Source organism: Diceros bicornis, chromosome 12 (assembly GCF_020826845.1).
Source record: "Diceros bicornis minor isolate mBicDic1 chromosome 12, mDicBic1.mat.cur, whole genome shotgun sequence".
NCBI classification, from domain to species: Eukaryota; Metazoa; Chordata; class Mammalia; order Perissodactyla; family Rhinocerotidae; genus Diceros; species Diceros bicornis.
Window position 1 is genome coordinate 2132822 of NC_080751.1, and position 26348 is coordinate 2159169.

Genomic DNA, 26348 nt, shown 5'->3' on the forward strand with positions numbered 1-26348 from the left:
CAGGAATTAAATTCTGTGACCACAGGAGAGAAATTCTCCCCTCAGGCTGAGCTAACAGCCTCTTCTGACATGACCTTCTGGGGATGGATTGCTCAAGTGTGGAGAAAAGAAGGCAAATGTTCTCTTCAGCTGGAAGCACAGCTTCCCCCACCCCAGCTGCTCTGCATGTTCCTCCCAGCCCACCCTGCTGTCCACAGCCCATATCAATGCCTGGGCCAGTGCTCTGGGGAAGATCTGCCTCAGTTAGGGCACAAAGTGGACCATGGAAGCACCAGCTCAGCCTCCCTGCCTCCTGTTACTCTGGCTCCCAGGTGGGAGAAACACGGAAGGGTTCTGCACATCAGTGAAAACTTTCTCAGTTTTGTTGGGTCCTGTGACCTGGCACCTTTGCTCAGTAAACATCATAATTAAAGCTCAATATAGATTGACCACGTTGGCTCTGCTGGGAAGACAATGGGTATAATCTAGATGACAAGGATGACTTTTTTGTATTTTCAATCTCAGATACCACAGAACAAGACATGATGACACAGTCTCCAGCCTCCCTATCTTTGTTTCCAGGAGAAAGAGCTACCCTCACCTGCAGGACCAGTCAGAGTGTTAGCAGCTACTTAGCCTGGTACCAGCAGAAACCTGGGCAGGCCCCCAGGCCCCTCATCTATGGTGCATCCACCAGGCCCACCGGCATCCCTGCCCAGTTCAGTGGCAGTGGGTCTGGGACAGAGTTTACTCTCACCATCAGCAGCCTGCAGCCTGAAGATTGTGCAGTTTACTATTGTCAGCAGTATAATGATTCAACATGAAACAAAAACTTCTGCAAGACTTTCAGTGTTTATATAAATATACCAGCAGCTTCCTTGATAAGCATCTGCTGTGCTGGCTGCTCAGTTTTAACATCTCTGTCTCTTAATGTTCTGAAAAGTAACTACATGAAAAGATTTGAACTCTGATTCCTGGATTTTTTTTCTCAGACCAAAATACACAGTCAAGTTAAGGAAGAATTTCACCACCAACGGCATCAGATCAGATTCACATGAATTAATCCTTTAGAACTATACCTGTCCTGGCCACTGCAATCAGGCAAAAAGAACAACAAGGAACAAGGATTAGAAGTAAGAACTAATATTACCATAATTTACAGATGAAAGGCTTGTGTGCATAGAAAATTCAAAATAATCTACAGAGAAACTATTGGAATTAATAAGAGAAATAGCACATCATTAGATTCAAGGTCACTATGGAATAAATAATTTTATTTCTATATAACTGCAACAAATGATGAAAATTAAAATGACAAAACACATCATCTAGAATAGCATCAAAAACATCAAATATTTAGGAAAATATTTTTAAAAATACACTGAAAACTCCAGAATATTATTCCAAGAAATCAAAGAAGACCTAATCAAAATTATAATTCCAATAGGATTTTTTTAAAATCACCCTTGCTATACCATTCAATAGAGATGAGATGAGTAAGACTGAGATAGATAGGTGGTAGGAGTTGTCGGAGGTCTTCCCATAGTTGAAGAGCATCACAGAGAATTCTGGTGACCCCAATTTAGGACAAAACTCTTCTCAATAATTCAAACCATGGATCATCTTTAAATGTACAAAACACATCTCAGAATAAAAAGGCCCAGACGCTAGCCCACAAATATCTTTTTTGGTTTCAACTACTCAAATATTCTTGTTATTCCTTGCTCAAGGTCTCTTCACTCATTTTTTGTTTTTTTTTTTTTTTAGGAAGATCAGTCCTGAGCTAACATCCAATGCCAATCCTCTTCTTTTTGCCGAGGAAGATTGGCCCTGGGCTAACATCTGTGCCATCGTTCTTCCACTTTATATGGGATGCCGCCACAACATGGCTTGACAAGCAGTGCAGCGGTGTGCACCCAGCATCCGATCCTGTGAACTCTTGGGCCACTGCAGCAGAGCCCGCGCACTTAATCACTGTCCACTAGGCCAGCCCCAAGATCTCTTCACTCTTGAAACCCAAGACTTTTTATTAGCAGCATTATGGTGATATAATTCACATACCATACAATTCACTATTTAACTTGTACAATTCAATGGATTTTAATATATTCGCAGAGTTACACAATCATTACCACAGTCAATTTTAGAACATTTTCAAAAAGAAATCCTGTTGCCATTAGCAGTTACTCCCCATTTCCCCAAGCATCACATACTCCCATGTCTTAGGCAACCATAGTCCACTTTCTGTCTCTACAGATTTACCTATTATGGATACTTCATATAAATAGAATCGTACCACGTGTAATATGTTCTGACTGGTTTATTTCACTTAGCGTAATGTTTGCAAAGTTCATCCATGTTGTAGCATATAACAGTACTTCATCTCTTTTTATAGCCAAATAGTATTTCATTATATGAAGGGGCCACATTTTGTTTATCCATTCATTAGTTGATGGACATTTAGGTTGTTTCCATCATTTGGCTATTTCAATAATGTACAAGTTTTGTGTGAACATAGGTTTTCATTTTTCTTGGGTATATACCTAGAGGTGGAACTGCTGAATCATATGGAAACTTTGTGTTTAACCATTTGAAGAACTGCCAGAATGTATTCCAAAGCTGCTACATCATTTTACATTCCTGCCAGCAGTGCAAATATCCTATTTCATTGCCATTCTGTACATGAGAAGAAAAGATTTCTTAGTGAATGAGTATTCAGTGGAGCTCGAATATATAAGGATAAGAAAGTAAATCCAAGGTAGCTCAGAGTTGCCCCTTGAATACTCACTTTGTCCCACACTTCCCAAAGATGGATCCATGTTTATCTGCCTGGTGGACACTAACTCACTCTCAAAGTTGTAGAGAGGAGGGACTTGGCTGAAAACCAGTTGGAGAAGTTGAGTCCAATAAGGAGAAACTGGCTGAAGACAAAAACTAAAGAGAACAAATCAAAATGAAAGATGGGGGACTGAAGAACAAAAAATGAGAACTTCATGTAGGAAGAACAGAAAATTTGAGGAAAAATGTCTTGTTTTTCTGCAGTGCTTCCATCTTTAGGGTCTTGGGCCTCTTGGCTTCTAGACCAAAATGCCTACAGCAAAAGGCTTGGGACAATCCTCTTACTAATTAACTTTCTTGTTCGTTGTCCTAACTCCTGATATAGAGTAGACGGAACTCGGGACAGCAGATAGGCTATACGTTTTTTTCTATTCCTCATTGTGTCAACTCCATGTATCTCACATAATGGGGCAAAAAGCATTTTATCAACAGATGACCACTGTGATTGAATCTCAACCAGGAGAGGCAAAATCATTTGAAGGATCAAAATACAAAGAAAACATAGTGTTTTTCTTAGTTTCAGCTGCAGCCTTGAGGGAAACACAGAGTGACATGGAGAAGTTTTGTTCAGGTCTATATCACTGTGAGAAGGAACACATCATCATGCTGAGAGGAGGATGTTGCAGCATCCTCAGTCTCCAAGTTGTTGCTTATAAGAATGAAATCTGCCCAAGATCCATAGACATAGAACCAGTCTGGGACCCCAAGACCACGGTAGAAATCCTTAACATGTTTATCATGATTTTTCAGACGTGTTGGTTGTCCCACAGAGAAAAAATCCCTAAAGTACAAAGTTCAGGGAGCTTTCAGTTGGTGAACACATCCACATGCCAAGAGAGTAGCACACCCTAACTCCTCCAGACCTCACTCTATGTATCTCTTCATTTTGTTATTCATCTGTATCCTTTCTCACATCCTTTGCTATATAATAACTAATTACCATAAGTAAAATGTTTCCCTGGATTCTGTGATCTCTTCTGGCAAATTATGAACTGCAGTGAGGGAGTAGTGGAACTCCAATTTATAACTAATCAGTCAGAAGTACAGGTGACAACCTGGGACTTGCAATTGGCATCCAAAGTGAAGGGTACTCTTATGGGACTAAGCCCTTACCTGTAGAGTCTGCACTACCATAGGTAGATAATGTCAGAATTGAATTGTAGGACATCCAAGTGGTGTCAGAGAATTGGTCAGTGTAGGAAAAAGCCCACACATCTGGTCTCAGAAGTATTGTGAATGTGTTAGTAGTGTGAGAGTAGGAAAAATAGTGAGTTCTTCCTAGACAAACACCCATACACATTTTACCCAGATTCATTTAACATTGATAGACTACTTTGTAATTCCATATTCATTCTATATTTATTAGTTGGCATTCTAGTTACAAGTGATGCAAAAGAAATCACCCATAACATATTCATATGTGAAAACTGCAGTCAATTTAGTATTATCTCTATGGATCTAGATGGTGCCTATACTCACCAAGGTTCCTAATCAGGATTTCTTTCATGAATGCAGTCAGATGGTGGCTGAGGATAAATTCATCTCAAAAGCGATTGAGACTGGATATAATCTGGGTCCTCATCCAGGCAGCTAGCCTATATTTGTAGCTAGTTGGCTTCATCTACGCTTCCCCAAGAGTATCAGGCAGGAAGTATACATCCTCTATGACCTCTTATAGACTCAGGAGACACATAGGGTTATTTCTACCACAGTGACAGGCCCATCCAGATTCAAGAGGTGGAAGCATAGGACAATAGGCTCAATAGGAGATGTCAACATCACATATTCAGAGGAACATGTAGGATGGGAGATCTTATTACAGCCATCTTGAAGAAAACAATCAGTTGGGGAGAGAAGTCAAGATGAAGGCATAGGTAGACTTTGAATTCACCTCTTTCCATGGGCACAACAGACTTACAACTACTCTTGGAACAATTACTCCCATGAGGGAACTGAAAACTGGGGTTCCAGCTCGCTTAGGTGGCAGTGCAGATCTGGGACCTCTTATTCTCTCACAATCAGCAACATCAAGGCTGAAGATGCTGCAGTCTACTACTGCCAGCAGACAACTAGTTATTCACCCACAGTGTTATAGACCAGAACAAAAACCTCCTGCAGCTCCTCAGGACCCAGCTGCTTCATCCTCTGTGGCTGTGAAGGTCTGGTCTCTGCTTCCTAGGTCTGGGAGACCTCTCAGTGTCCTTCTAGTGCAACCTGGGCTTATACAACTGTTGAAAATGCTTGGTCATCAGAAGGAAGCAATAAACAAAGTCCAGAGGATGAAAAAATTCTCCAAGAGCTTCAGTTTGGTAGCCACAAGTGTAATGAAGAAAAATATGCAGGTATGATGCAATTCCTCTAAATAGAGCATTAATCTATAGGTAAATAGTTTCTTAAGATTTTACTCCATAAATAGGATCAGGAGGGTGAGATTAGCAGTAGAACTTCCCTCACATCAAAGGAATATGATCAGGGTGCAGCCATCACACAGGCCTTGGATCTTTTATATTATTTTATGGAAATGATGTGTCAACATGTTTGAAGGATTACTGAATGAAAACCAATTCATTTTCTTCTACTGTGAATGGCAATATTGAAATTATTTTTGAAATACTTGATAAATTTTAATTCCTGTAGGCACTGACAGAATTAACCAAAGAGAAAATTATGGTGTTACAAAATGCCTACACTCACAAATTTCTTACAACATTGTGCCTGATGTGTTGTTCTGCATCTTCTCCTGAGATGATAAAAACCACTGATAGAAAGTACGGTAATATCTTTTGACTATGGACCTTTTGGTTTGTCTAATCAAGACCTGGCGTCCCCAGCATCTTCTTTAGGCATAAGGCCAGAATACAAGGGTCCCCTCGGAGCATTTTTCACTCCCCCTGGGAATGAGGTGCCTGGATCTAACTGAAGGCTGCCAGAACATGCGTGATTTAGATAGCCCTATGCACCATTGTAGGTCAGTATATATGATGGTCAGAGGACCTGGGACAAAGAACAATAAGAAAGTAGTAGTTCAAATAGAAAAAAGAAACTATAAGGAACAATTCTAATCTACATTGCACCATTACTCTGCTAGTAAACAACCAGCTCTCCATAAAAACAGAAGTCCATGTTTGTAGCATTTGCCGATTTCCATAAATGTAGTTAAATTTCTAACATCCTTCTTTTAGTCCTCTATAGAACAAGAATAAAATTGTTAGGGATACAGAAGACTTAAACAACATTACTGATGGACTTGAATTAATTGCTAAAGAACAGTACACCGCAAATGGAAGCATACGCATCCTTTTCAAGTGCACGTGGAACATTCACCAAGATAAACCATTCCCTGTGCCATAAAACAAGTCTAAGTAAACTTAAAATTGTGGAAATTATAGAGAGAATGTTCTTTGACCATGTTGGGGCCCAGGCCAGGCCACCCCAAACATCCCACAATAGTATATTAATTACTTAGAATTAAAGTTACTTGAGAAGCAAAGAGAGCATTCTGAGCCTCCTGTTTCTGTTCCCCTGAAAACAGGAAATAAATCTCCCGTGTGAAAGGTGCTCTCCCTGCATCCTTATCACCAGAGCTAGGGAGTTCAGGGCTGAGAAATCTGAATAAATAAACCTTGCTAATTTACTACCTTAAGCCTAAACTCTGCTAAATTCCTCATTAATTATCTACCCCAAACCTAAGTTTCTTTGTCCTGTCAATTTTTCACAAATTTATGTTTCTTTATGTGAAAGAAATATATACTGTCTGTTTTGTTCACTCTCTGAGCATCATTTCTTTATGGTCTCCAATAGGTATGTATTAAATGGGGTTTTTCTCCTGTTAATCTGGTCTTGTGTCAATTTTACTACTAGTCCAGCCACAAGAACACAAGAAGGGAAGAAAGGGGATTTCACCCACGCCAACAACCAGAAGATAATTCACTTAGAAGCATTTACCATAAATCATTCAGAAAATCACCAAATAGTAAACAATACTTTTTAATATAACTTATAGATAAAATAATATATCAAAAATGAGTATTAGATAACTAGACAATACTAAAATATAACTCATAAGGTATCAAAATTTGTGGGATGCTATTAAAATAGTACTTAGAGGGGAAATTATAGCACTAAATGTCTATGTTCAAAAAGAAGAAATATTTAAAATCAATGATTCAAACTTCTACCTTAAGAATCAGTGGGAGATCAAAATTGGCCACCTCAAAGTATGTTTCTTTAGCTTGATTATTTTCTCTGATGTACATTTGGCCTCCCCCACTAACTGCCTAAAGAATTTAACATAGAAGGAGCCACTACCACATGATGGCTTTAGTATACGTAAAATAGATGTACGTGATAAGAAAGGCACCAACAATCCCACCTTATCAAAAATTCTGTCTCTCTAACCACATTCTCTATAGCTGGTCCTGTAAAGAGTGGTCTGACAAACATTTGCATTTCCATCTCTGTGTGAATTGTCTTCTTCCGCTCTAAAATCCCAAACCACTCCCCCCAATACCCTCCTCACCTTTAGCTGAAAATACTTAAGTGAGCAGGTTAGTCAGAATGACGAGTTGCTCAGTTTCTATTTTCTGACTTTCTCCCATGTATATATGTTATTAAACTTTGATTTTCTCCTGCTATTCAGTCTCATGTCAATTTAAGTTGTAGCCCAGCCAGAAAGGACCCACAGTGAGTAGAGGATAGTATTCCTCCCCTTCAAATCCAAAGAAAAATAAATTCTAGTCCAAGATGATGGCATAGGAGGCTCCTGAACTCACTTTCTTCCATGGACGTACCTAACCTACAAGTCCACATGGAGCAATTCCCTCTGAAAGAAATCCAGAGACTAGCTCAGCAGTTGATACAAATTGGGTGAGGGAGAAAATACACACATTGAAACAGATCCAAAATGCTGAGACACACTCTCAACATAAACCTCACCCCTAGCACAGGGACATATAATTGGGGGGAAACTTGTAACACCCAGCTTCTCGCTAAAGATTGAAGGGTTTGGACCCAACATCTAGTGCCCCAACTTTAAGACTTCCATTTTAGACACAGGCCCCCAAATACCTTGCTCTGAAAGCCAACAGGGCTTGCGTCCATGAGACCCCAAAGGCTACAGTAAACAAAGAAAAATTCTTAATGGGCATGAGAGGACTGGTAGTGGCTATCCCTCCAGAGCTCACCACAAAGGGAACAGACAGAAATGCCTGTTTTCCAGTCTTTCCCTGAAAGAGGACTATCTGCATATCTTAAAAGCTGCAGTCTGAGGGGCAGGGTCCTAATTTAGCACACATTTAGGAGCTGATTGTGATCTTCCATGGAGAATGAGGAGGCCATTGGGAACCATTTCTGTGATCTCCCTCTACCCTGTTCCAGGTCACTAGTATCTCTGAGAAAGGAGGTTGTAAACATGTCTGGTGCCCCAGCTTTTGTGGCAGCCATCCAGAGACACACTCCTTGATAGCCTGGCTCTGGTGGCCACAGGGACTTGAGTTCCAGGTCCTACAGGACTGTAGCAAACAAGGAAACATGAGTAGCAAGGTAAACTTTCAAAAATGTTTGTGTGTCATAATTTAATATGATACAATAAAAATGTATTCATAATAGATGATAATACTTTATTAATATGATATCTTGACTGATCATAAGATTTTTCTGGTTTGATTTTCTGCATTTTTATTTATTAAGGCATCAAAGTTTATACTTTCAGCAAATTTATTTTCCACATGTGATTGAAAATTACATCAGTCTTTCTTGGCAAATGCAAGATCACAAATAATTTTTGAAAATCTTTAATTTTGAGAGGGATACTTTTGCTGATGCAACTGTTACGTGAACTGTTAAGAATATTTTACAGTTTGTGACATTACAATACGTTTCTGATAAATCATTTTGAAATATAAATTTTAGTATACCTATGATGTGGTGGAAACCTTGTTTATGACTTGTGTTACAATTTCCATAATACTCCACTCAGTCTAGCATGCCACTACTTACTCAATCGCCTCTGACTAGGAGTGAAGGAATTGACCTCAGGAGGTGATCAATGACTTTAATCTCTTACCTACATGTTCCTTGAGACATACCACACCTTGGAATGCAAGGACACATCTCATTCATCTGCCCCCATACCCTAATCTTTGAGACTAAACAGAAACCATCAACTTGCTTGACCAGATCACCTAGTACTTTTTCCTTTGACATTTCTTTAGAGTAGTAAAAATAGTTAAAATTGTATATAATGGCACCACACAGACACTTGCACAGCAGGTCTTTACTGCCCATGGATCCTGTCCCCAGGCTGAACACAAAATAAAGGTGTACAAACAAACGAGCAACTCATGTCTGAAAATTCTTTGTCAACTGGTGACTCAGTGGCCCTACATCACCTAGACCTGATAATTCTTATAGAACGATTTTTTAAAAATGACTTAACTTTTTATATAAATCAGTTTTGTGTAAATATGAATTTAATTTTAAATATAAATGTATACAATGGTATTTTAATGTATCCTCTGATAATTCTTGTAATGTGAATCTAATACATGAAACTGAAAGTAGGTTAATAATTTGTATATAATTCATAATACCTATTCATGAGTTCTATCACTGTCTCTTCAATTATAAGGAAAAATTTAAAAATTGTCCTTCTCACTAATAATTGATTAATCTGAAGCTTGGTATAAAATAGGATTCTATCCTATCAAATGTGACAATACTTAAATTTAATTTTTACTTCTAAGACTGTATATTTATTTGCATTGTTAGAGCAATTTTCAAAACTGCAGATTTTAAATTCTCTGAAGAATTCTATTAATTCCCTGACATGCTTTATTGCAATGTTCATAAGTATGCTTTTATTTGGTAATGATTTTCTGAAAATGTTACTGCCTGAGCATCAGGAGTTATTGTCTTGATGTTCAGGCTAGGGAGTTAATATTAATTGTACTTTGGTTTAATTCTAATCTATTAAGTCATATGTATTACATAATTTATTAAGTAATACATAGAATGTTGATTAATAGCTACCACTTACAGAGACTATTTCGTGTTGTTAGGCCCAATACCAAGAAAACAACATCTGCTATATTCTTCATATCATATCTGTGAGATATTTTTAAAATCACCCTGTGAGGAACTATGGGCTGACATGTTAAGTAACTTGTTCAAGGTCAAATGTCTAGCTAAACCTCAGAATTTGGACCTCAGTTTGTCTGACTCCAAAGTGCATGCCGTAAACCACTATAAAGTAGTCTGTTTACAATGAGGCATGGATTTCCTTAGATTTGTCTATGTTTCATTCTTTCTTAACGTTCATATTTTCTGTGTGATTTGAAGTTATCTGCAACATTGTGCTGACCATCTCCAGCATCCTTCATAGTGTCTAGAAAAGAGAGAAGAATCACAAGCAGCTGTAAAGTGGTCAACTTGTTACTCTGATAGATTAAACCTGTTTCTAAAGCCTTTCATCCTGTGAGACTCCCACTCAGAGCTCTGGGGTCCCATATAGGTTCAAAGGCAGTGATCTTGGTGCAGATTTCTCATTCTCACTCCATCCAGGATGTCAGGTTGATATCGCTGCACGTATTCTTGTCACCATGACTGAGCCTTCCTCCAACAGAGCTTTAGTCCTCACCAAACTCTCCCCTGAGATTGATTAGCTGCCCTAGACTCCTGTCTTCCTCTCCCCATAGTTTTGGAGGCAGTACTCTGATTTTATTGAGATGTTGATTTTCATTAGAAATACTCTTTTTCAACCTCTTTCTAGATTTTCTTTGAAGATTAGAGCCCATGTACTTGGTTTCATTCCCTTTCATTTCTCTTTCCACAAACAGGTTTCCAAGTCATCCAGGAATGTTGTTGTCTTATTCCCCAGTGGTTGCACCCTGGTGAATCTGAGTAAGTATGTGGAAGGTCTCAAGGTTCTAATTTGTTTTTAGGTTTTTTAGATCCCCTATTAATTCTGTAATTGAGGGGTTTGGAAATTACTGCTCTTAGAACCCTCTCCATGATGAGAAGAAAATAGAATGAGAACCAGACATTCTTTCCTGGATCTGATCTTCCAACCGTGTGTTCATATTACCTAAATAGATTCTGATACATACTTTCTCCTTTAAGTTTAAAGTTTTTGTGTTTTATATTTAAGAGTTTAACCTATTTGGAAATGATTTTTGTATATGTTGTAAGAGAATTGATTTCATTCTTTTCTCTATGTGTATGATACATTGTCCCAAAATTATTTATTAAATAGTTAATTCTTTCTCCAGCAAACGCACACATGCACACACACACACATACACACACACACTCATTGCATTAAAATGACTATGAAAATGCATCCAAATGGTAATACCGCTAATTGACTTAATGTAATGAAGCAACAGTTAAGTTTTCCACTTTTAGCATTTCTGTGAAACTTGGGAAAGAGTCAAGATCTTCCTGTTTCTATCAAGATAGATTATGACTTCTCAGAAGCTGAAGAACAACTGAAATGTACCCACAGTTTTGCGAGGCTGGTGAAAAATAAAACATCACCAGGGGAACATAATCTGGGCAGAAGGAGGGGAGAATGGTCTGAAGAATGAAGAGAAAATAAAAGATTTCAGAGGAGCAGATATGCTAGGAGAAAAGTGCTGGTAAATTACCACCTGAAGCCCTGGTATTTCACTGCTATGACCAGGGTTGGAACAATACTGAGGTTTGTTCTCTCCTATGACTCTGGATGGAGGAGGAAAGCAAGCAGAGGTGGAAAGGAAAAATCAGATTATTGCAGGAAAGAGCTTTCATGGGTTTGTTAGACAATCGAGGTGATTGATCATTAAGAGAATTCCAGGAAAGTAAATGGAGACAAACTCAAACACATTCAATTATCCATAGCTCAAGCTCTGTCTTCCACACTTATCCCAACAACAAAGTTATAAAAAGGACTCATTAATCATAACCTATAAGCACACTTAGTCTCAATTCTGGGGTGATGGGGAAGGTAATGATAAAATGTCCCAGATAGGTTGGGGAGAAATGAAGAAGAGTTTAACTATACAATATTTTGGCCAATAAAAAACTTAGTTGATCAACCCCATCAAAAATGTTAGCTAAAAAGAAATGACCGTTCAAAATTGCAAAAATACCATGGGTGTGGGATATGTGTCTGGTGAAAGAAAGCAGCATACAATTGAAAAATTAGAAAACTATTGAAAAAGATGTACTCTAGTAGTATAAAATATTTTCTACAACATATGATTATGAATTTAAAAGACAGCAAAGAGACACTCAAATCTAAGATAATTGTCAAGAAAATGATATGAAAATAAATGTATACAGATAGAGATATAGATTAAAAACAAAAACAAAAGCAAAGCAGAACTAGTAATTATAATATAAATTGAAATACATGTAATTAGAGAGGAAAAAAACTGAGTCAAAGACACATAGGAAAAGCTTAGAAAAAGAGTAGAGTTCAGAGAAAGACCAAGAATATGGAAAGATAATAACAAAGTATTTTACAGGAAGGATTGAAAACAGTCAGCCAATGTATATTGATAATTGATGTGTTTTACTTATAAAAATAGACAAATGGCATAGATAATAATGCATAATGATACAATAAGGGTGGCAATATATCTAAAAGAAGATATGTCAAACAATCTATCAGGGGATCTAAATATAGGAATTACAGATTTATAAAAGATTTGACTGTTAAAACATAAATTTATAAAACTTTTAGAAGGTATTTTATGTAAATATGTGTCTAACTCAGTATTTGGAGAGACTGTTTAATCAAGACAGGGAAAAAAATTTCCAAAAGAAACAAAAATATGAAAAGAAATAAACGAACACCTAAAAGAAGCTTTGTAAATAGAAGCACTAAAATCAATGTTAAACACAAAGGATATTTAAGAGAAAATCATTATATGTATATAAAAATAAAAATAAAGTATCTATAATAATTAGGATCCCCCCCAAAATGATAAGGCAAAGAAATTCAATAAGAAAATGGGCAGAGAATATCATTAGATAATTCACTAATATGTTCCAAAAAAAGTGAATGAGGATAGCGTGTTGTAACAGAGATAAATTCTTATTTTCTATAGTTAGAAAATCAACACTTAATATTTAAAACTGTACCAAATACCAAAGCATATATGAAAAGATGCTTAACCACACTAGTAGCTAGAGGAACACAAGTTATGATAAGAAAATAAGTTTAAAAGTGAATTGATGACTTGATACCAAAAGCACCATAAAAGAAAAAATTAATGAACTGAACTTCATCGAAATTAAAATATTTTGATCTGCAAAGGACCCTATTAAGAGAACGTAGTGACGGGCCGGCCCCGTGGCTTAGCGGTTGGGTGCCCGTGCTCCGCTGCTGGCAGTCCGGGTTCGGATCCAGGCGCGCACCAATGCACTGCTTCTCTGGCTGTGCTGAGGACACGTCCCACATGCAGCAGCTGGAAGGATGTGCAGCTATGACATGCAACTATCTACTGGGGCTTTGGGGGGAAAATATATAAATAAATAATATTAAAAAAAACAAGAAAATGTAGTGACAAATTAGAGACTGGAAGACAGTGTATGCAAAGCACATATCCAACAAAGGATTTGTATCTTTAATGCATCAAGAACTCTCAAAACATTAAAAAAAAAGCCCCAAATAATCCAATTAGAACATGGGTAAAAGACACACTTGGAAAACTCACTGCATAGAGCATATGGAAGACATGTAGCACATGAAATAATTTTAAATATCATTAGATATTAGAGAAAAATGTATTAAAGAAAACATAACCATCAGAATGGCTAAGAAAAAAACAATGACAACATCAAATCCTGATGAAGATACAGGGAAACTGGATCACATATACATTGCTGACAAGACTGTAAATTGTACAGTAACTGGAAAGTAATTCGACTATTCCTTTTTAAAATTGAAAATAGACTTACCAGACAACTCAACAAATAAACTTTTGGGCATTTATCCTAGAGAAATGAAGACATGGTCTCACTCAGAAATTTGTACACAAATGTTCATAGAAGCTTTCTCAGTAATGACTCAAACCAAGAAACTACTCAAATGTCCTTCACTGAGTAAACAATTAAATAATCTGTGGTGTATCCATACCATGAAATTCTACTCAAGCAATACAAAAGAAGGAATTATTGATACACACAACTAGGATGAACCTCAAGGAAGGTACCGTGAGTGAAATGCACCAATCTCAAAATGGGTAAGTATTGTATGATGCCTTTTATGTAGTGGTTGCCAGGGCTTAGTGACAGGGGAGACAGGGTGGGTGTGCCTATCAAGGGATAACACCAGGGAGTCTGGTGGTGATACTAGAGTAGAGTATTTTGATTATGGCAGTAGCTACCCAAGGCTACATATGTGATGAATTTGCATAGAGCTACACACATGTAAACATACAAACAAATAAGTACATGTATTAGTTGTGAAATCTGAATAAGCCCTATGGATTATATCAATGTCTATTTCCTAGTTTACATATGGTACTATAGTTATGGAAGATGTCAATATTGGAAGAGGCAGGGTAATGGATGCATGGAACCTCTCAGTACATTTCTTTGCAACTTCTTATGTATCTATAATTATTTGAAAATAAAAAGTCATAGACTTTATTACTTTAAAAAGAGTTGCCGTTTCTCAATTGTTTCACAATGAGTTTAAAGCTTTATGACTCTCTCTGCTAGTGGGAATAGAGGGAAAAATCTCTAATATCTTATCAGTAGGAATGTGAATTGCTACAGAATATTGTACAACAATCTGTGATTGTTAACAGAGTGTAGGTAAAATATGTATACTTGTTGACCCAATCCCACTTCCGAGAGAATAAACTATGGAAAGAAAAACTCCATTGTTTCTATAGAAACAACCTGAATGTCCATTCATAAGAGATGTCTGAATAAATTGTGGTATTTTTATGTTATGAAAGATCATGCAGCTGCTAAAAGAAAGATCAATTTTATACCATTGATTTGAAACTCTGTGACTTATACATTAGTGTAAAAATCAGGATTTCAAAAATGTTATTACATGATCCAGTGTTTGACAACTCACAATTACAACCACAGAACTATTGCATATGCAATATATTACAACTTGTGTATTAATCAGAGTTTTCCAGAGAAATAAACCAATGGAGATATATATGTATATATATACAGAGAGAGAGAAAGAGAGAGATCAAAAAGTCTCATGATCTGCAGTTTGCAAGCTGGAGAACCAGGAAAGCCAGTGGTATAGTTCAGTCTGAATCCAAAGGCCTGATAATGGGAGAGTTTGTAAGTCCTTATCTGAGTCCAAAAGCCTAAGAACCAGAAGCACCGATGTCTGAGGGCAGAATATGAATGTTCCAGCTCAAGCAAAGAACAAATTCACTGTTTCTCTGACTTTTTGTTCTATTCCAACAATCAATGTGTTGGATAATGCCCACCTACATGGGGGAAGGCCATCTGCTTTACTCAGTTCATCAATTCAAATACTAAACTCTTCCAGAAACTCCCTTAAGGACATACCCAGAAGCAATGTTTCATCAGCTAATTGGGCATCATTTAGCACAGTCAAGTTGGCACATAAAATGAACCACCACAGCTTATTTTCAAATATTAAATGATATGATATACGTCACTTTGTGTAACAGTAACTTCTTTCACTAGTAGAATCACAATAAGTTGACTAAACCAAAAATCATAATACAAATACATAGGGAAGAAGTCAGAATGGGAAATCTGGGTCATTGGATGTGTATGTAGGGGGACGTTTCAAGAAAGCTAACTCTCTAACTTTTGTATTTAGAAAATCTATATTTAATAAGTGAAACCTAAAAGTTTCAATACGTCTCTTAAAAGAGATATCAGTGCAAATATATTATTTAGAATTGTGGCAAAAAACACCAAAAGAAACATTAAACAAGTTTCAGTTGCTAAAAGATGAGATGGAATCCAAAGGCTGAATTAAACTCCAGGAGCCAATAAGAAAAATATATTTCAAGAAAAAAGTGGACAAATATCTTGAATAAGTAGCTTTTCCTGTAAGAGTCATAGCTGAAATAGTAGCCATCAACAGTAGATTAGCTAAATTAATTGTGGTATATTCATATAAGAAAATGAGCACAGCAACAACATAAATTGTCTAGAGTTATACAGAGAATTTGGAAAAATTTCTCATGCAATATTGAACAAAAGTAGCCAAAGACCAAAGAATATGCATTGAGTGGTACCATTAACATACAGTTCAATACATAGAAAAAACAAACAGACTGCTATAAGTCAGGACTATACTTGGTGAAGAAAAAGGCAGTAGAGATTGAGAAGTAGCTCCAGCGTTGGAATTCTGGGGCGCCGGCTGTGGCATCATTTCTCCACGTAGATGGTGGTCACATGGGGGCTCAAATTGTGAGAACTCATTGTGCTCTACATTTCTGTTTATGCATTTCTTTTTCTGTGTTATCATCGAAAAACAATTTACAAAAAGAGTAATAAAAAACATAACTCTCTTAGTCTATTTTCTTTTCCTCAGAGGCCAAGAGTTATTGGAAAAATGATTCTTTCTCTGCTTCTGTATTTAGACACAATGCAGAAACGAATACAGTAGTCAAAACTACAGAGTTTGCTCTTTTAGTTGGCACACACATACACACACAGAATAAACTTTAGATCTGGATTGAAGACTCTTACTGAGGGTTAAGAGATCAACATAATAATGAGAGAATAATCCCACTAAGGCAAATCATTTTTAAATTCCAGAAATTTGGCCATGAAGAGGAAATCCTAAAAAGCATAGTGGAAGACTGGGTATGAACAGCACAGTTACAAATATGTATAATCAAAGTGAAATAAGAATTTTTAACAGTAAAACTGGAATATGGAAGAAAATGGATGAATGTCTGTAAAATATAAGGAGAAATTATTTCTAACTTATAGATATATGATTATTTTATTATAATAGCTAAAAATCATGTGATCATATCAATAAATGCAGAAAAAGCATTTGACAAAATTCAACATCCATTTGTAACAAAAATCTCTCAACAAACTGGGTATAGAGGGATATACTTCAAAATAATAAAGGACGCATGTAATAAACCCACGAAATACTCAATGGTGAAAAGCTGAAAGCCTTTCTGTTAATATCAGGAACAAGACAAGGATGCCCACTTTTGCCACTTTAATTCAACATACTACTGGAAGTTCTAGCCAGAGAAATTAGTCAAATAAAAGAAATAAAGACATCCAAATGGAAATGAAAAGTAAAACTGTCTCTATATGCAGATGACATGATATTGGATACATAAAACTCTAAAGACTCCACAAACTGTTAGAACTAATAAATTCAGTAAAGTTGCAGAACACAAAATCAATATACAAAAATCAGTTGTGTTTCTATATGCTAACAATGATGTATCACAAAGAAAAATTAAGAAAACAATTCCATTTACAATTGCATCAAAATTATTAGGGAATAAATTTAACCAAGGAAGTGAAAGATCTGTGTACTGAAAACTATAAGACATTGATGAAAGAAATTGAAGAAGACACAAATAAATGGAAAGATATTCTGTGATCATGGATTAAAAGAATTAGTATTGTTAAAATGTCAGTACTACACAAAGCATTCTAGAGATTCAAGCAATCTTTATGAAAATTCCAATGACATTTTTCACAGAAACAGAACAATCATAAAATTTGTATGGAACCATGAAAGACCCCGAATAGCCAAAGCAATCTTGAGAAAGAAGAACAGAGCTTGAGGTATCATTTTTCCTGATTTCACACCATATTACAAAGCTATAGTAATCAAACAGCATATAACAGTATTGGCATAAAAACGCATAGATCAATGAAACAGAATAGAGAGCCCAGAAATAAACCCATGCATATATGGTCAATTAATTTACAACAAAGGAGCTAAGAATATACAATGAGGAAAGGACAGTTTCTTCAAAAAATGGTGCTGCAAAAACTGGACAAGCACTTGCAAAAGAATGAAACCAGATGACTATCTTACACCATACACAAAAATTAACTCAAAATAGATTAAAAACTTGAATGTCAGACCTGAAACCACAAACCTCCTAGAAGAAAACATAGGTCAGAAGCTTTTTGACATCAGTCTTGTCAATAATTTTTAGATTTGACACCAAAAGTGAAGGCAACAAAAGCAAAAATAAGCAAGTGGGACTCCATCGAACCAAAAAGCTTCTGCACAGAAAAGAAAACCAACAACAAAATGAAAAGGAAACCTACTTCATGGGAGAAAATATTTGCCAATCATACATCTGTTAAGGAGTTAATAGAGAGCTTACACAACTCAATAGAAAAAAAAACAAATAATCTGATTAAAAAATGGGCAGAGGATCTGAAGAGGTATTTTTCTGAAGAAGACGTACAGATGGCCAACAGGTACATGAAAAGATACTCAACATCACTAAGCTACAGGAAAATAGAAACCAAAACCACAATGAAATTATCATCTCACACCTGTTAGAATGGCTGTTATCAAATAAAGGCAAGAAACAACAAGTGTTGTCCAAGATGTGGAGAATAGGGAACACTTGTGCACTGTTAGTGGGAATGTAAATTGGTGTTGCCAATGTGAAAAACAGTATGGAAGTTCCTCAAAAAATTAAAAGTAGAACTACCATATGATTCAGCAATTCCACTTCTGGGTATTTATTTGAAGGAAATGAAAACCCTACTAGAAAAGATACCTGCAAACCCATGTTCATTGCAGCATTATTTACAATAGCCAAGACATGGAAACAATCTAAGTGTCCATCGACAGATAAATGGATAAAGAAAATGGGATATATATACACAATGGAATATTATCTGACCAAAGAAAAAAGGGAAATCCTACCATTTGTGACAACACAGATGGACCTTAAGAACATTATGCTATGTGAAATAAATTAGGCAGAGAAAGACAAATATTGTATGATCACACTTCTATGTGGAATCTAAAATAACAAACAAACAAAAAAACTCATATTTATAGAGAATGGATTGGTGTTTGCCAGAAGTGGAGGCTCAAGGGTGGTTGAAATGGGTGAAGAACGTCAAAAGGTACAAACTTCCAGTTATAAAAAAAATAAGTCTTGGAGATGTAACGTATAGCATGGTGACTATAGTTATAGTACTGTATTGTACATTTGAAGGTTTCTAAGGGAGTGGATCTTAAAATTCTCGTCACATACACACACAAAATTGTAACTATGTGTGACGATAGATGTTAACCAGTCTTATTGTGGTGATCATTTCCTTAATATATACATATATCAAATCATTATGTTGTACATGTGAAACTAATATAAAGTTATATGTCAATAATAGAAAAAAAGATACAATGGAATAACATCCCAGCTCAGTTCTCTAGATGACTGGTGTAGAAACAAAGGGTCAGAATGTGAGATTAGAGCTGATTAGTGTTATACACTGTGTTAGGTGGAATCATAAGCATTCATTTTAACTTCTTCATCTCATGCCTCTCTTCATATTATTAATGAACTTTAAAGCTCTATTAACCCAACAGACTTAAAGCTTTAGGTGCATTTACAAAAGTATATACCTTCGTACATGTTGCGCAGAAGTATGAGGCTTACCGCCTCAATTCACTGAGCTGCACACTGGTTCCTCTGACCAGGGATACAAATAAGAACAGTTTGCATTTGATTTTATGACTTATCTTGTTACAGACATAAGATGATGAGGCTGAAAGAGATGCTACATGAATGGAAAAAGAAAGTCAGAGATTTGCCTAATACTCCTGCAGACTGAAGTAAAATAAAATAATAAACAAATCTCATACCACTCCTGGTCCAGTCCAGAACAAATGACTAAAGTGTTACATTACAGAAATCCTATCAATGTTCATGGGAATTACATGCACCAACAATCAGAAAAGAGTCCTCTTAGCCCACCACGCTGGCCCCAAAAGAATAGAGATCAGATGTGAAAAATCACAAAAAATTTGATTTACTTTCTTATTTGCTTTCCAGGAATTTTCTGATTCCGAAACTAGAAAGCAAATGCTAAAGGTTTTTTCTTTAGATAGTTGGATATTTCCTAAGCATAATCTTCTTCTATTCTCCAGAGTACTCAAAACAAAGAAATTAAAAATGAAATGGATATTAGCTACATTGGTGACTTAATCTTAAATTTATATTACAGCCTGCAAAATATATCTAAAGCTTAAATATACTATCTTCATGGTTAAATATGAGGTCAGATACCATTCCATTCAAGCACCTACCTTAGCGAGATTTGGCCCTTTTCCTAGAGGGATAGAAAAACTAAGTCAGCATATTCAATATGAGAGTTGTTAAGCAAGAAAAAATTGAGTATCAAACTTCAGTGTTCTTAAACTTTCTTAGATCTTTAATGATTTGAGGTTTTGTGGTACCTTCAGTCATTTCTGAATCTTAATCACTGTCATAAATTATTGTCATAAGGTAGCAGGTACAGAAGATTAAACAGATTTTTCACTGATCCCAAACCATAATGTGAAAGATGATTTCTTGAATAAAATACCAGTAGGTACTTCATTGGCATTTACTTTTTTCTCCTAAAGGTAGATTACACAAAAATTGCAAACTGCTAAAGATTCTGCTAAATTAAGGCCTTTCTGCTGTAATAACAAACAAAATATTCCTAGATGAAGTCCCATAGAACTATGGAACTTCTACAGAGTAATCTTCTGACCGTATTAAAACCAGACCAAGAGTTCACAAGCAGTTCCCTCTTTTGGAATTCAAAAGCAGAGATGTAGTTGTTAGAAAGAGGAGTGGGCTTCAGATTCTGAAAGGAAGTGGAGGTATTTGCTCAAACCACTGTGATCTATGCTTACTGAGTCAAGGTGTCTCCATGAAGTATTTTAATACTGTAATAAATTGATCTGCAGATTGAGAAACCACACATTTTCACAATTATACCCAATAAAATGAGAGCTTATACTTCAAATGTCATACAGTTTTTCTTTGCACCCTACTTCCCCAATATAGGCTGCAAAAATCTTATCTGAAAGGCTGATTTCTACTCTCTGAGCTGAGTGTGAGAGAATAAGTAGTTTTTAAAATCAGCAGAAGTCTAGCATTATCTTACACCATATACCAAAATTAACTCAAAACACTTAAAGACTTGAATGTAAGACCTGAAGCCATAAAACTCCTAGGAGAAAAAGTAGGCAGTATGCTCTTTGACATCAGTCTTAGCTTTTTGAATAGCATATCTTGTCAGGCAAGGGAAACAAATGAAAAAATAAACAAATGGGACTACATAAAGCTAAAAAGCTTCTGTATGGCAAAGGAAATCATCAACAAAATGAAAAGACAACACACCAAGTGGGAGAAAATATGTGCAAATCATATATCCAACAGGTGTTAATTTCCAAAATATGTAAAGAACTCATAAAATTCAACAACAAAAAAATGAACAACCCAATAAAATAATAGGCAAAGGATATGAACAGACATTTTTCCAACAGGCACATGAAAAGATGTTCAACATCACTAATTATGTGGGAAATGCATATCAAAACTACAATGAGATATAACCTCACACCCATCAAAATGGCTATTATCAAAAGGACAAGAAATAACAAGTTTTGGAAAGTATATGGTTAAAAGGGAACCCTCATACCTTGCTGGTGGAAATGTAAACTGGTGCAGCCACTATGAAAACAGTATGGAGATTCTCAAAAAATTAAAAATAGAAATACCATATGATCTGACTTTTCCAGTTCTGGGTTTTATCCAAAGAATTTGAAAACACTAATTGAAAAATATATATGCACCCCTATGTTTATTGTAGCATTATTCACAATAACCAAGACTTGAAAGCAACCCAAGCGCCCATCAAGGGATGAATGGATCAAGTAGATGCAGTATATATGTATACAATGGAATACTGCTGAACCATAAAAAAAGACAAAGTCATGGCCTTTTGTGACCTGGATGGACCTTGAGGGTATTATGCTAAGTGAAATAAGTCAGAGAAAGACAAATACCCTATGATTTTACTCATATGTAGAAGATAAACAAACAAAAGAACACATAGATAAGGAGAACAGATTGCTAGTTATCAGAGGAGAAGGGGAGGCTAAAAGAGGTAAAGGAGCACACATGTATGGTGATGGAAAAAAACTGCACTACATATTCAGAAGCTAAAATATGATGATGTATACCTGAAATTTACACAATGGTATAAACCAATGTGACCTCAATAAAGTAATAAATTAAAAAAAATATTAGCAGAAGTAGTGCAAAAAACAAAAATAAATAGAAAAAGGAGATGGGTTATGAAAAGTAAAGTAAGCTTTAGGGAAAACAGTGACCATTTGAACCAGGCTCATTCTTGGGCCCAAATAACCTACTCCTACACTCTGTCAGACACAGACCAGCCATTCAAGAGCATGATCGGCAAGGAGTCTGCTTTTCAAAAGTCTGTCTCACTGGTGATGTGGTTCCACTTATCACCTTTGAAGACCCAACAAATCCAGTGCCAAAAAGAGCTTCCCTGTGCTCTCTCCCCCCACGGCAGAGCCTGCAGCCTTCTAAGTCAGCTTCCAAGAGGCTCCCTGAGAATCCCAGTTCCATCCATTCTCCCCATTCCTTTTATCACCTCCTTGATCTATCAGAGGGTCAGAGCCACAGGAGCCAAAGCTTGAGCCCTGAAGAACTGTTCTGTCTTTACTAGCCCTCAGGACCCAGTCAGAAACAGAAGCTACCTCTCATTTTAATATGAGGAAACTGTAGTCTAGAAAGATATATTGCTTACCCAAGGTCACACTGCCAATGCAGGCTCATGTTGGGAGATGAAATTACCATTTGGCCCCAACTATCTGTTTTTCTTTGTCCACTCTACTCCTGTTACCAGCCAATGTGGGGCCTTCTGCTCGCCTCAAGACATGCCAATAGTCAAGAGGCCAGGTGGTAGGAGAAAAGGACTTTTTAAATTACAGCTTACTAGCAAGAGGGAAGATGGCCAGCTAATGTCTGACCAAACCATCTTAAGGGGCACAAAATCTTACAGTAGTTATATAGACCGGTGGTTTATAGGGGAGGGGGTTAGAAATGTCTACCTTCTGATGTTACAGACTGGGAGTCACCACACCAGATCTTTCAGTTTTCATTGATGATGGCTATTAGCATAGATTCTCTGTTCAGGGGTCATCATAATCTTAAGGAACTCAAAAGAACAAAGTTATCACCTTATCACAACTGGGAGGTACATGCACAAGCAGAGGTCATAAAATCTACAGAGCAGTTAGATCTCCTGGAGGGTGCAGATCCAGCTGGGTTAGTTTGTCAGAGGTCATTCAAAGTTACAGTAGGGTTTCTTTTCTACAATGGCTTCCCTCATGTCAACCTTGTCTTGAGCCAGTATCACTCCCTTCCCTCAACCAAACCAGAGAGCTGGAAGAGAGGCTGACTCATGCATCTTTGTGTTTTGCTAGTTTATTTGTTTAAAATTTTTGGTTACTATTTTGTGACCCCAGATTCAGAATTGCCAAGGAGGAAAGGCAACAATCTGCAACATGATACAATTTTATAGAAGCCACTTCTCCTGTAAGATGGTCCAGCCACCACTCTCTGTTTCTCCACATTTCCCAATCATTTTGGCAGAGCGTCATCTCTCTAGCTTTTATAGTTGCATATGGTGTAAGATCTCACTGTGTAAACTGACAGCAGAACCACTAGACGTTATCTCCATAGAAAGGGACTGGTGGGATCCCCTTGTGTTAGAAAAACAGAAAGAATTTGTATTGCAAATAACAAAGTTTCCACAGGTGGAAAAAAAATGACTCCAATGTCCTTATTCTAAGAAAGGGTCCCTAATCTTTTGGTGCATAGACCCTTTGTACAGTCAGGTAAAATCTATGATGCCTTCTCACAATAATGTTTTTAAAAGCATAAAATAAAACCCTTAAGAATACAAAGGAAACTCATTTTATTTAAATACCAATATCAAAATGTTAAAAATTAGTGATATAGTGATATATTCTTTATTAATGTATGAAATAACAAGATCTTGTTTTTTAAAAAAATTTGCTCTGTGAAAGACATTCTCCAGAGAATAAGACAAATCACAGACTGGGAGAAAATATTTGCAAATACATTTCTGGATAAGGACTGTTATTTAAAATTTACAAAGAACACTTAAAACTCAACAATAAGAAAACAAACAAACCTATTAAAAAATGGGCAAAAGATCTGAACAGACATCTCACCAAAGAAGATAATACAGGTATCAAATAGGCACGTGAAAGGATGCTCAACATTATACATCATTAAGGAAACGCAAATTAAAACAACAATGAGATACTAATACACACCTATTAAGATGTCCCAAATCCAGAACACTGACAACACCAAACACTGATGAAGATGTGGAATAACACAAACCGGCTTTCATTGCTTGTGGGAATGCAAAATGGAACAAGCATTTTGGAAAACAGTTTGGCAGTTTCTTACAAAACTAAATGTACTCTTACCATACAACTCAGCAATTATACTCCTTGGTATTTACACCAAGGAGCTGAAAACTTATGTTCACAGAAAAACCTGCACATGAATGTTTATAGGAGATTTATTCATAATTGCCAAAACTTAGATGCAATCAAGATGTCCTTCCAAAGGTGAATGGATAAACAAACTGAGGTGCATCCAGACGATGAGATATTCTTCAGAACTAAAAATAAATAAGCTATCAAACCATGAAAAGACATGGAGAAAACTTAAATGCATATTACTAAGTAAAATAAGCCAATCTGAAAAGGTGACATATTCTATGATCTCAACTATGTGACAGTCTCATAAAAGCAAAACTGTGGAGTTGTTAAAAACTTCAGCGGTTGCCATGGGCCAGAGGGGAGGGAGGAAGGAACAGGCAGAGCATAGATGATTTTTAGATGATCATTATAGATGGATATACATCATCATCCATTTGTTCCAAGCCATAGAATGTACAACACCAAGAGCGAACTCTAATGTACACTATGGACTTTGGATGATAAAGATATGCCCGTGAAGCTTCATTGATTGTAACAAATGTACCACTTCTGTGAGAGATGTTGAGAGTGGGGGAGGCTGTGCATATGTAGAGGCAGGGGGTATATGGGAATTTTCTGTACTTTTCTCTCAATTTTGCTGTGATCCTAAAATTGTCTAAAAAATAAAGTCCACTAAAAAAATAAGAAAAAATACCTTTTCTCCATTTATTTCATTAAAATATTCTATATGGTAAGCACTAGTGCAATTTAAGAAAACAACTTTTAAAATAGAGTGAAAAATAAATAAATGTACATCTAGATCTAACATACTGAAACTTAGAAAACCAAAAGCAAATCAAAGATTTCTAAATGAGTTTAAGGGGAAAAAAAAGATTCCTTTCAAAAAGGGAGAGTTAGAGTTGTAGTTTTTTTCTTAATAGTAAGGAAGGAATCTGTAAATGGAATCTTCAAAAGTCTTGTTTTTACTTATTTTCTCCTCAATGGGTTCCTTAATATCTTTTCAACTCAATGATGCTTTTATTAGTATTTTAAAATAACTTATTAAGTTTCTTCTGTGTTATAATTTGAATGATCCGGTTGGTTTGATTTCTATATATTTGTCGTGATACAACTTTTAAACCTAACAAAAATAACAAGTTTGAGTTTTAATTACATGCACCATGGAATCCAATATCTCAAAATAGGAAATTGTAGGTAATAAATAAACTTATTTACTCAGCCAGAAACAGGATCACGTTGTTCTGTTGACTCAATCATTCTTTTAGTTCTATCATACCATGTTATGACAGGTAACTGACATGATCCAAAATTAGATCAGTTATAATTTCTGAGCACTTTTTTGTTTGAGGTCTATTCAAAGCATATATATTTTACACATTTTCAATAGAATATATGAATCAGATTCATTTTCAGGTAATAACCATGTTCTGCAAAACTAATGCATTTATTCATTGCTTGAAATCTTTTTTATGGCAATATAGTAACAAATTTGTCATCTGTAAAAGTTACTTAGGTTAAATGGTCTTAACATGTTACTTTTTGGGAGAGAAAAAAATCTCATATTCTGTATCCTCCCTGTGGTATATGGAGTAAATTCTATGCTTTACATCTTTCAGATTATGCTTTTTTATTTTTAGAACCCACTTCAAAATTCCAAGAGCTCCCTTTTTCTCTCAGAAAAAGGTAATTGAGGCAAATCGAAAACTTCGAGGATTAGAATCTTATATATGCTATGAATTTACAAAAGTCTCTTTGGATGGTTGAAGACCAGACAATTTTACTAATTGTTCTCAGCCATATTTCCCCTGGGCATAGAGTGTATAGAATGCCATACAGAGAACATATTAAAGGAGGAGTTAGTGTAACTGGTGTGGGAGATCAAAATTTGGCCACCCTGAAATATATCTCTTTACTTTGTTTTCTCTGAAGGACATTTGACCTCCCCCACTAACTGCCTAAAGAATTTGATATAGTGGCTCATTCCTGGAACAGATCTTCTATCATG

At 36.1% G+C, this 26348-nt stretch overlaps 1 gene segment (V, D, J or C); it reads left to right on the forward strand.

Moving 5' to 3' along the window:
- The first annotated feature begins 262 nt into the window (after nt 1-262).
- On the forward strand, nt 263-10548 carry LOC131412255 (immunoglobulin kappa variable 3-15-like). The segment is given in 3 exon segments: nt 263-311; nt 505-790; nt 10497-10548. Coding segments are annotated over 3 exon segments (387 nt in total).
- Nucleotides 10549-26348: the final 15800 nt, after the last annotated feature.